The 11,858-nt window shown below is 33.7% G+C and overlaps 1 protein-coding gene and 1 pseudogene across 2 annotated transcripts; one reads left to right on the top strand and one right to left on the bottom strand.

Annotated features, from left to right (window-relative positions):
* Positions 1-291: 291 nt before the first annotated feature.
* On the top strand, positions 292-3,420 carry LOC112735073 (uncharacterized; annotated as a pseudogene).
* A 786-nt stretch (positions 3,421-4,206) lies between these two features.
* On the bottom strand, positions 4,207-11,306 carry LOC112732310 (probable inositol transporter 2). 2 transcript variants are annotated; one of them, XM_025780980.3, is made up of 6 exons: positions 10,724-11,306; positions 10,155-10,225; positions 6,522-6,857; positions 6,147-6,254; positions 5,443-6,042; positions 4,207-4,943 (listed from the first exon to the last, which is right to left on the bottom strand). In XM_025780980.3, the coding sequence occupies exons 1-6, from the start codon at positions 10,854-10,856 to the stop codon at positions 4,470-4,472; spliced, it is 1,722 nt and encodes a 573-aa protein (XP_025636765.1). In that variant the 5' UTR covers positions 10,857-11,306; the 3' UTR covers positions 4,207-4,469. The 2 variants fall into 2 exon arrangements, with proteins under 2 accessions (XP_025636765.1, XP_072068168.1); XM_072212067.1 differs by having other exon boundaries at positions 6,522-7,641; positions 10,724-11,040.
* Positions 11,307-11,858: the final 552 nt, after the last annotated feature.

The following is an 11,858-nucleotide window of genomic DNA, read 5'->3' as shown; positions in this document are numbered from 1 at the left end:
TATAGTACTTTTACAACTCTATCATTTAGCTCATTCGTTATTTTGAAATATAAAATACTGTTCTGGTAGACTCATCACCTGATAGAGTCGTCTCCCATTTTGTAGCACATTAAATATCACAGACTGATAAAAACTTTTGGGACTGTATTGTAACGTCCAACCTTTAGGATATTTTGACTCTAAACATTGCATAAGTTACATTACTCTATTGCCAATGCGTGTCAGATCCAGATTATTAAAGGTTCTGCCATATTTATTTGAGACAGAAAGAACCATTCAACAAATATTTAAGAGGAAAAGGTCAATCGATGCCAAATTCAAGAATGGTACCCGAAGTTCAAATCTGTATCTATCAAGACCATAATTCATAAACTCCCTGAATCTTTTATTAAGTACCTTCTTGATGACTCTGGGACATTTTTGTTGCCTGCTTCTGTGTTGGATGAAGATGCCTTGCCGAATAGAATTCATAATTCAGATGATGAAGATTTTCAGGTGTCTGAAGGAACTGCTGATGAAGCAGAAGAACCTTCTCCACCGCCTTCATTTCCAGAACTTGAGTTGAAAATTAAGGAACTGATTACTGCGCATCATGTACCATTTTTTCTTATCTAAAAGGGCCATAAAAAGAGCATAATCTCATTAAATCAATGCAATTTCATGAACCAAATGATATATATTATGGTACATTGCTTTGAAATGGGTTTGTGCTGAATTTTAGGTGAAAAGAGCAACAAAAGGGGAATGAAAACAACAAATAAAAATGGGCGTGTGAAGCTGGGCGTGCCACTTGAAGCTCTGGGCGTGGCACGCCAAGCCAACATTCCAGCAAAGAAGGTTGAAGAATTTTACATGGGCGTGCCACTTGGAGCTCTGGGCGTGGCACGCCAAGTTTGTGAAGCCAAGATCTCAAAGAGGGCGTGCCACTTGGTGTTTTGGGCGTGGCACGCCAGGCTTAAGTTCCAGAGGAGTGATTTTGAGCCCCACTATGGGTGTGGCACGCCAAGAAGTGGGCGTGGCACGCCAGGGCATATGCCAGCCTGACCTCCTCTCATTCAAATAAAAATATATTGAGCTACACAACTCCAAATGAGATGATTTCAGTGCCATTAGAAAGTAGACATCCAGGGCTTTCCAACCATATATAACACATTATGATGGGCATTGGAATTGAGGAAGATATTGACCCCGAAAACACATGAAAAAACACTCTATGAGGCCTGGGAGAGATTCAAAGATTTGACAAGAAGGTGTCCACCAGAAATGTTCAATGAGTGGGTACAACTACACATCTTCTATGAAGGGCTATCCTATGAATCAAAGAAGGCCGTGGATCATTCTTCAGGAGACTCACTCAACAAGAAGAAAACCATTGAAGAAGCCATAGAAGTCATCGAGACTGTAGCAGAAAATGAGTATTTCTATGCTTCAGAAAGAACTCAGAAGAAAGGAGTGTTAGAACTCAACTCTGTAGATGCTTTGTTAGCTCAATACAAGGCAACTGCAGCACAAATAGCAGCCTTAACCAAGAAGATGAAGGCTAATCAAGTCTCAGCCATACAAGATCAAACTCCTCAACAAGAAGGAAACGCATCAGAACCTGAAGGTAACAGGGAACAAGTTTCATCTCTTCTCATGAGCAATTAAACCAAGGAATTGACTATTGATCAAGATTTGAGAGATTGAATCACCAAGGGATTGGGGCTCAATCAATTATGATTGCCAAGAGGTCAATGAGTTGCATGATTGAAGATGAGATGAAATCAATTAATCCGGAGAATGCAATACCTCTTGATCCCAATGCTTATTTTATCTTTCTTTCTTTTATTTACTTTATGGTTATTTACATTTTCATCACTTTACATTTCGAGCACTTTACTTTCTTGTACTTTACTTTCCTTGCCATTTACTTTCTTGCACTTTATTGCTTTCCTTTACTTTCATGCAATTTACATTTTCTTGTTTGATTATCACTCCAATCTGAATAGTCTAACTAGGATAATCAATTAACTATTGCTTGCTTAATCCAATTAATCTCTGTGAATACGATCCCACTCCTAGTGGGTTATTACTTGACGATATTTGGTGCGCTTGCCAAAGAGCGGATTCATCATTCATTATATGGGGTGTGAATTCTGGTCATCAAGTTTTATGGCACCGTTGCCGGAAATTGACTTAAATTTGACAGTGATTAAATTGATTGGAGAGCTAGATTAAGCAATTTAATTTCCTTGTTATTTTATTTTATTTTATTTCACTAGCACTTTTTATTTTTCTTTCATCTCTGCTCTGAGTTCTATTTCTTTTTCCTTGATTATTTTAGTTACCTATCGTCCATATTTCCACTCTTCTAACTGTTCGATTAATTGCATCAACAAAGCTAACCACTAATCTCAACAAGATTTTTCTTACTTCACTTGTTCTCTGCTGGTTATTTGTCAAGTGTATGACAGGTAGAAGAGGAGAGACTTCATCTCCCTTTGATAGTGAAATTGAGATGACCTTTCTTAGACTAAGGAGGGAAGCAAGAGGCAAAGGGATAGTTGGAGAGGAACTAGTGGAGGAAGATCTAGAAGCCACCATGGAAGAAGAAGCACATAACCATGTTGGAGAGGAAGCTGGCAATCATGTTGGGGTGCAGTCTTCCCCAAGTTGAATTAGAGTGCCCCAAAAGATTTGGCTTGGATAAGTACTTGTGGCAGCCTTCGTTGCACCTCTTTCAGTGAGATTGCACTCTTGTTCCGCGCATCTGACTCATTGGTGCATGATTTGTGCCACGCTTATGACTGTTGCCATGATAAATCTTCGTCCAGACCCCGAGAGCTTTTTCTTGCCCTTCGAAAATGGTATCCATCCCTTCAACCTGACATGGAGTTCCGTTGCTTTGTGCGAGATCAGAAATTACTTGGAATTTCTCAGCGAGAAGTTACTACCTTTTATCCTCCTTTGCTTGAAAAGAAGAGCAGCCTCCAATTGCTGATACATGGATTTTTCAACAGTTATGTTAGAGATAGATTTGAGTCTGAAAACTACTCATTTGATGTTTATTACAAGGAACGAGAGAGTTAAGGTCATGGACTTCAACCCTTGGGTGCCTTTACATTGCCATTGTTGTTTACGTGGGATGAATTAGAGCATATCTACAGTGAAGGAGGGGATGCAGAGTTCAGAATTATTGATGATCGTTGTGTTGTTAGGCCAGGCCTGAAAACTGCTGTTCCATATGATTACCTGGATACTGCCCCAGGAAGTGGTTGGGATCAATTTCTGAGGAATGCACATGAGGAGTTACATCGACAAACCATGTCTACTGATGCAGGTGCATAACAATTAGATGCTGTTTCTCATCTGCCAACTTTGAGGTAGAAAACAGAAATGTAGATATTTTGTTCCCTAGTCTGAGCTGTTTGACATTGATATTGGATGTCAAAAAACATTAAAAATTTCTACCTGTTCCAGATGTATTTCTTTCCTTTTTAACAAATATGTAACTGGTTTTGTTACGCATATGCTTAATGTCTTGAATGTTCCCTTCCATGTAGATTTACATATGCGATTATATGAGGTTATCAAAGCTTGACTTAATGCGTGGTATTGTATGTTAGCTCCTCAATTGAGTCGAGTTTACATGTTTAGTTTTATGATTCAAGATTCACCTAAAATCATGTTAAGTGAATTGTCAAGTTTGATTAGAGAAGACAAAAAGGGGAGAAAAAAAAAGGGGGGAAGGGGGGGGGGGTGTTAGGATTTAGGAAATAATATCAATCCATTTGATCAAAGCAGGGGAGAAAAGTGCCCATTCAGAGAATTGTTCTTGGGCGAAAATTCCCTTCCTTTACACAACTCCAATGTGTAACCAAAATTTTAAAACGCCGCGTTCTGATACATGGTAAAGTAATGTGATACAAATTTTCGTTAAACAAAATCCTGAAGGAAGGTCTTGATGATCCAAGTAGGGGCATTCTAAAAGATGTAGTTATTATCTCTTTATATGAATTGTCTGTTTTAGTGTGAAGAAAATATAAGGAGGATATACAGGTATGGATGAGTTATGTTCGGGTACTGCTGTAAACATGGTATTACTATAAAGGAAAAAGTAGTAACCAATTCAAAATGTTTGGATTTTGTGATAGACTAATAGATAGGAATCTTCCTTTTTTAGTTTAACATCAACAATGAAGATATTAAGGGAAAAATACAATGCAATTGAGATCACTTAATATAATTTTCTTATTGATTACCAATTAAATAGTATTATCAATCCTTTCTTTTTTCCATCTCGTATGGATTTGGTAAAAAGGATTCCCATCAGTAACCAACTAATAATAATCAACTAAGCATCTAAACTAAAATGCTAACTATTGCTTAATAACCCAAATAGAAACCATAGTACACAATTTACTTTTACAAGCCTGTATCACTAACAGTTCACAAACACACGAATTTTTGTTTCCTTTTTTCCCCTTGAATCAGTATTTCTCAGATACTGAATTCCTCTTTTGCCAAAACTTGAACTGCACAGATCTTTGTTCCAGCATCTTCTCTACTTCCTCCATTGGAACTCCTTTAGTCTCTGGGACAAAAATAATGACAAAGAAAATGCCCACAATAGCTACAATCCCAAACATCATGAATGTCCATGCTGTCCCAATAGCTTGTGTCAGTGATAAAAATGACTGTGAAACAATGAGATTTGACACCCAAACTGTTGTGGATGCCATTCCTCCACAGACTCCTCTGTACCTTAAAGGGTAGATCTCAGAGTTCACAACCCATGGAACAGTTCCCATTCCTGGTGAGAAGAATATGATGTAGAGTGCAAGGCCTATAAGTGCTGCCCAACCGAATTTGCTTGGGCATCCCCTTGTGTACCATGACCTGTGATCATTGCCACATATGTCCTTTGATGTGTCATTGGAGATCAAACATGCCCCAGGCAAGAGCTGCAAAATTGAAATACATTTTAGTGTTAGGAACACAATGGCTTACAATAGGATACTTCTGTTGTCTCCACCCATTTGTAAAAGGCTTACTGTTGTTAAGGAATGCACAAGAATGTACATAAATAACATAAGGATGTTAAGTTTCTACCTTATTGTAGAGATTCCATATAGATTTTAACATATTAAACTTGGTATTATTTAGCAAGTGTTTTTGTAAGTATGCAATGGCCTTAATATTCCATCCCTTGATGCCGGTAACGGGTGGAGCTACTTAGATATAGTTTTGAGCAAAGCTTTAGTTGAAATGGTAGTGGACAAAAGGACACTTCCTCCTTCCCTAGTGATAAGTACGCATTGGTGGAGTTAACTACAGTGGCTATACAACTTTGGCAACAGTTAAAAAGTGTTACTAAAATTAAAGTAACGATTTTTTAAATATTCGAAAACACTTTTTAGTTTGAAAAATTAAGGTAAAAAGTGTTGCAAAAAACATAATCACCTTGTCATTAGGAGCAGCGCAAAAGCCGCAAGACGGCGATGAAGCCTTTAAGCATGTCATACAAGTCCATCTACCAGGGTCTACGGCTGATCTGAAGTCAGGGCAGGTGGTATTGAAATGAGATGTTTCAATGGCACTGACCATTGGAGAGTGAATCTCACTCTCACGGAAAGTGACAGTTAGGAGAGCCAGAGCCACCACGACGCCGGACAAACTGATGAGAGCAAGCTTCTTCCTCCCGGTCTTATCAATGAAATATATGCTCAGAATTGAACCAAATGCGTTGAGGCCAGATGTGATGAGTGACAGAAGTAGTGCTGTTCTGTTAGATGCAAAACCAGCCAACTGAACAATGGTGGGACTGTAGTACATCACAGTGTTGATACCAACAAATTGCTGGAAGATTTGGAGGCCCATTCCTGCATATAAACCTCTTCTTACAGCTGTGGTTTTCAAGAGTTTCATCATGTTGATTTTCTCTGATGACTCGGATTCCTTGATCTCCAAGTCAACTGATTCCTTCAAAGCTTGGATTTCGCCTTCCACGTCCTCGGGTGGGTAGATTTTCTTAAGAATTGCCTGCCCTTCCTCATACCTACCCTGTTATGTTATTGTAAATGGAAGGAGAAGAGTTAGTAATTCATAAGCTGAAAATGTAGTTAGTGGTGGTTAATGATGATTGATGAATAAACCAATGAACTTACCTTCCGGTACAGCCAACGAGGCGATTCTGGAAGCGAAAACATTAGTAAGATCTGCACTATTGCAGGTACTGCTGCTACCCCTAACATCCACCTCCATGTCCCTGGCGCCTGAAATGAAAATTCATCCACAAATTCTCATTAGAATTCACGTTAAAGCCACATATGTGAGTTGGCTCGACTTAGTATACAAACTTAATCACTTAACATATTTCAATAACATGGAAACTCGCGTGCAATTGTCTTAACTTGGAGTTGATACTTGAGAATTATTATATGACAATTTATTCAAACATGTCAAATTATCAAAGGATTCTCAACTATCAACTCGCATGAAAACAACTGTTTGTTAGTCTTTGTCCGTCAATAACGACTCACCTTAGTGAAGGCCAAGTTGATGAGGTACGAGAGGAATTGCCCCCCCGTGATGAGAAAACTGTTGAGACTAACAAGAGCACCGCGAACTCTGGTCGGAGAAGCTTCTGAGATGTACAATGGGGATGCCATCGAAGCCATGCCAACGCCGAGTCCAACGAAAACTCGACCAACAATGAGAATAGCAGGATTTGTTGCTGCAGCCATGATGATTGCACCTGTCAGAAAGAGTGCATCTGCAAGAATGATTGCTATTCTCCTTCCAAATCGATCATTGATCCATCCGCCAACTGCAGCTCCTATGATAGCTCCAGCTAGTGCCGTACTTACTATGGCTTCCTGTCACCGTGTTCCATTTATATTTACAAATTAGACAATGTGATATTCATTGCATACCGAAACTCGTACAGGCAGATCTTTATTTATTTTTTTTACCGAAGATATGGAGATTCGAACCCGCAACCTCTTAATTGAGTATAGGGAGATTATGCCATTTGAGCTATTGGTTCTTTGCCAGGCAGATTTTTATCTCTTTGGGTGAATATAAAGATTCAATTCTTTGGATTATACTGCTATTCAAAACTGATTGTGTAAGAAGATGTTATTTTTATTAACAATGCCAACTAGTGTATACCAAAATCGGTATTAATCCATCATCGTATATAAAAATACGTATTTGATCTTTTATAATTTTTTTTATTATACTACTTTAAATAAAATTGATGATTTTATTATAATAACTGATTATTTAATTAAATTTTAAAAATCATTTTTAAAAAATAAAAGTTTTATAGAACCATCATTATAGTGTGTTTGGAAAGTTAAGTTCAATATAATCTTGTGTGTTATTTTTCAAATTGGATACTCTTATCGAAAATTTTGTATGCTATCTACGTATAAGATTTCAAAACTCCTTAAATTATGAGATAATACACTATTATATGTAAACTTAAAATAATTACATTAATAATATATACACATGAAGTTAATTAAAAAAAAAAAGAAAATATTTTTTTAATCTTGAAATTAATTGAATATTGACTCTTCTCTCTTTTCTTTCCAACCCCCTAAATTTGCTGCTTCCCATTTATATTTCACTCGAATTTGAGCCCATAGGCCGGAACTGCATAATAAACTACACATTGTAAATATATCAACGCATAAAATTCAATCAAATGGGAAGATTCCCCAACCCCCGCTGGGAACAATACATATTCCTCAATGGGTTTATAACTATTGATTGATTATGTTGTTTATCTTCGCAGAGGTTTTTTTCTTTTGGTGTGAACAGAAAGAACATTTTTGAAGAAAGAATATAGGGTTTCTTTCATTGGATAAAGAAAAGTGGCTGAGGCCCAATAAATTAGTACTTTTGATGCCATATGATGTATGAAATTACGGAATCTAACTTATAAAAAAGTAAAAAACCAATAAATTGATATACCCTAAAAAAAAAAAAAACAGAAAACATATAAAACCAATAGATCGGTAGTTAGTATAGTAAACTAACTTTTAAGCTCATAATAAAAGAAGGTTAATTTTTATGTGATCCGTAAAAAGAGGTTCGTCACATGATTTTCGTGAAATTTGTTTGGTGTCTTCATTTTCGTGAAATTGACTTGTAAATATGCATTTTTATTTAGACATGGACTCAGAAAATTACTTTTCGTATAATAAAAGAGTTATTGAATTACAGGCATAATTAAGAGGGTCCCATCTATTATTACTAAGGTTGCTTTAACTGAATGATGGAGTTGAGAATACAATAGGGGTTGGGGATATTAATTGGGTCCACTGGGCGGCAACTCCTATTGGGCCAACTGTATATGAAGCCTACAATTGTTGAAGTGAAACATGATTCGGACACTTGTCAACTTATGTGGGACATCACACACAACCAGAAAAATAAAAAAGAACTTAAAAAAGTACACAGAAAATTATTATAAAAAAGAAAAAGAAAAAAACTTATGTGGAGGTTATACTTCATGGACAAAGAAGGTATAGACCAAATAAATAAATAAATAAATAAATAAATAAAAGTTAAGAGAAATGAAAAAACGAATCTAATTCCGGTTCTATTACATAGATAATGTATTATTTTTAAGTTTAATTTTTCATGCATTGACAGCATAAAATAATTTTATACAAATATTTAGTTAAATCATATATTAATACATTATAAAAGATAACTAATTTTTAAGTCTATTATTTTAAAAAATGATCCAAATACATGAATTCAATTAGTTTATAATATAAATTTTGTTACGTTCTGAAGTGCATTAAAATTACAATCTTATTTTTTATTCACACAAATTAGGTTACAAATCTTAATTAAGCCCTTGAAAATTGTAGTATATGATACTATCCTCCCTTACCAAAGGAGTTTTCAAAATTTGGATTTCCAACCTTGTGAGTGAAGTTAATTTATGATTTAGCCATTTTCCCTATGTATTGGATAGAATGATAAAAGCAATTATCATTAGATAGTTGATTGCAGTTTTTAAACCTAAGACAGATTACTTGATTAGCTGTCATGTAAAACATTTTTATACAGATAAAAACATAGATTAAATCATTAAAGTAGAATAATTAGGAAAATGTAAGAAATTTGAAAATTAAAATTATGGTAAATATTATTTGATTTTTTTATGGATCGGATCTCTTCCGATGAATATTATATCTGCAAAAACCAATCCGAAAGGTTTAACCCCTAAAGAAATTTTAAGAAACAACATATACATATATTAAAACAAAACAAAATAAAATAAAATAGTAAATTAATTTTAACATATAGTGCAAAAGTTTTATATATTTTTTTAATTGGGTATTGTGATATTAGTAGAAATAACTATTTTAGTAATCAGTGATTATGTAAAAAATTTGCACTTTAACTATTCTTGTATTAAAATTAAATTTATAAAATAAAAGTTTCATAGTTGTAAAAAAGAAACAAAAGCAAGGTTTTAATTAAATAAATAAATAAATAGATAGAGCAAGAGTTTGCAATGTTTTCAGCGATGATGCAACATTTTGGACTCGGGTGATGTTTAATTGTCAAAGGGGGGCATTCGAAACAAAACATCAGAAAACTATGTGTCTGTTTTTTCCCTGCAAGTATTGGTAGGTTACGTTGTGGCTGTAAATAGCAGAGAAGGCGTAAGGGCATTAAAGTCTATTCGAGCAAGTGGAGATTGGGATTCACAACACACGAATAATGATAAACTCTAGCTATCATGTGCTCTTAAAGTTTTTATTAGTAAAAATAATTAATTTTTTTATTTTAATAAATACATAATAAATAAAAAATTAGAAAATTAAAAAATTTATTATTTTTAGTTAGTAATTAATTAATAATCTTTAAAAATATGAAATAAAAATATATTATTAAATTAAAAAATTAGACTAATAATTAAAAATAATAAATTCTATTAATTTTTGAGTGCTTTTTTATAAATGAATTAAAAGCTAAAATTTGTATTTTTTATTAAAATGTTTTAATAGAAATTTTAACTTATGTCTTTTTGCACGTATTAACTAAACCCATAACAATATTAGTACTCATTGATTTTTCAACATTTTGACTCCAAAAGTGTCTGAGGAGAGAAAATTATTAATATATCTCCCTCTAATGTATACCTGAAGCCAAGTCTTTCTGTCTACCGCTTTGAAGTCATCTCTGATATATAGAAGAGCCCCAGATATAACTCCTGCATAATTATAATTTTAATAATAAAAATATTTACCAACGTGTCAATATACTAACAACATTATAATAAGTGTTTGCAATAGTAGAAATAATAAATAAAAAAATTATATAGTCTAGTAGCACTAAAAATTAAATATGAAGTCTACAACTTATTATTTTTATTATGTATAAGAGAAGTTTACATGGGTGATAGCTAAGAGTTTGACAGAGGGAGAGAAAACAGAGATATGGGTCGTATATATATATATATATATATATATATATATATATATAAGGGAGCTCTCTTTCAAAAAAGAAAAATAAAATAAAAAACATAAAACATATATATAGGAGGGAGCTAGCTAGCTAGAAAATAGAAATAAAGGAAGAATAAAATTTGAGAGATGATGAGAAAATAAGTTGTGATTACAATATTAATAACACAAAATATACACGGACATAATAGTTTATTTATTTAAAATTCTTTATAAAAAAATTTTTTGAATTTATTTTGAATTACCTGTGTCGTAGCCAAAGAGAAGGCCACCAATTCCAGCAGAGAAAGCAAGACGAAGAACATATGGATTCTTCCATGAAAGTGCCAAACATTCTCTGAAAGCAGACATATCAGCTTCTGGTATGCCTCCTTCCATGGTTCCTTCCTTTTCTTCTTATTATAACTTCTCTTCACCAAACTAAAGCTATGTTTGTATTCGATTTCTAAAGACAGAAGAAGAAAGGAAAAAACAAGAAAGTATATATTGTTTTATAAGGTTGGGTTTGTTATGTGTTTTCTAATTTTCTTGCTTTTGAGCAAGAGTGTTTTGAGTGTGGGAGGAAGAGGCATAACGGATGCAGTGTATTTATAATTGGAAAAAAATGTTGAGATGACGAATTTGGACACTAATAATTGACTTAACAAATTTTATTTTATTTTTTAAATTATTATATTACGTCAAAGAAAAGATAGACTATGTAGTACGTGATCAATTTTCCACACTATTTATTATTAAAGCCGAAAAAATAAAGTAAAATAAAGCCGGAAATGGCTAAAATGGTCAAAGCGAAAATCATCACTACTTCGAAGTTCAAATTTCGTATTTTGGCGATACCTATGTTCTTTAATGAGTATTAGTAAAAGTTAATTATGGCGTTATTGTGGTTTTTCTTTTTCCTTTAATTATTATTATTATTATTTGGGATTTAAGTAAACCTATGAAGCACGGACACTTCACTGAGTTATCGTGCTCGCATGCTGAACACATTTTGGACACGACACTCATCGACACTCGTCTGACACGCGTGTCTGCTGTGTCCAACCGTGTCTTAATAAAAAATAAAAAATTCTTTCCCAGACATGCTTGGACACACCTAAATACCATCACGTGTCCGCGTGTCCAGTCTTATTCTTAACATATATTCTTAAAATAAATTTAGATATAGTATATATTATTATTATTAAAACAAAAAATATTTTAAATACTTGATATAACTAAAATAAGACATTAAAAATAATTAAAAATTTTAATTTATATTTTAATATCAATAAAATATCAAAATATCATTATAATTTATCTAAAAAATACTTTATATTATATATATATATATATACGTGTTTCCGTGTCATGTAAAATTTTAAAATTTATCTGTCGACG

Source organism: Arachis hypogaea, chromosome 13, assembly GCF_003086295.3.
Source record: "Arachis hypogaea cultivar Tifrunner chromosome 13, arahy.Tifrunner.gnm2.J5K5, whole genome shotgun sequence".
Lineage (NCBI taxonomy): Eukaryota > Viridiplantae > Streptophyta > Magnoliopsida > Fabales > Fabaceae > Arachis > Arachis hypogaea.
The sequence above is the reverse complement of the archived record's forward strand: the minus strand, read 5'-3'. Positions and strand labels throughout refer to the sequence as shown.

Bases quoted from the DNA above. Each gene is read 5' to 3' on its own strand.
- LOC112732310 (XM_025780980.3), bottom strand. From the start codon at position 10,856: ATGGAAGGAGGCATACCAGAAGCTGATATGTCTGCTTTCAGAGAATGT. The intron at 6,255-6,521 runs GTGAGTCGTTAT...TTTTCATTTCAG, and splicing joins TCAACTTGGCCTTCACTAAG to GCGCCAGGGACATGGAGGTG. The intron at 6,043-6,146 runs GTAAGTTCATTG...ATAACATAACAG, and splicing joins CTCGTTGGCTGTACCGGAAG to GGTAGGTATGAGGAAGGGCA.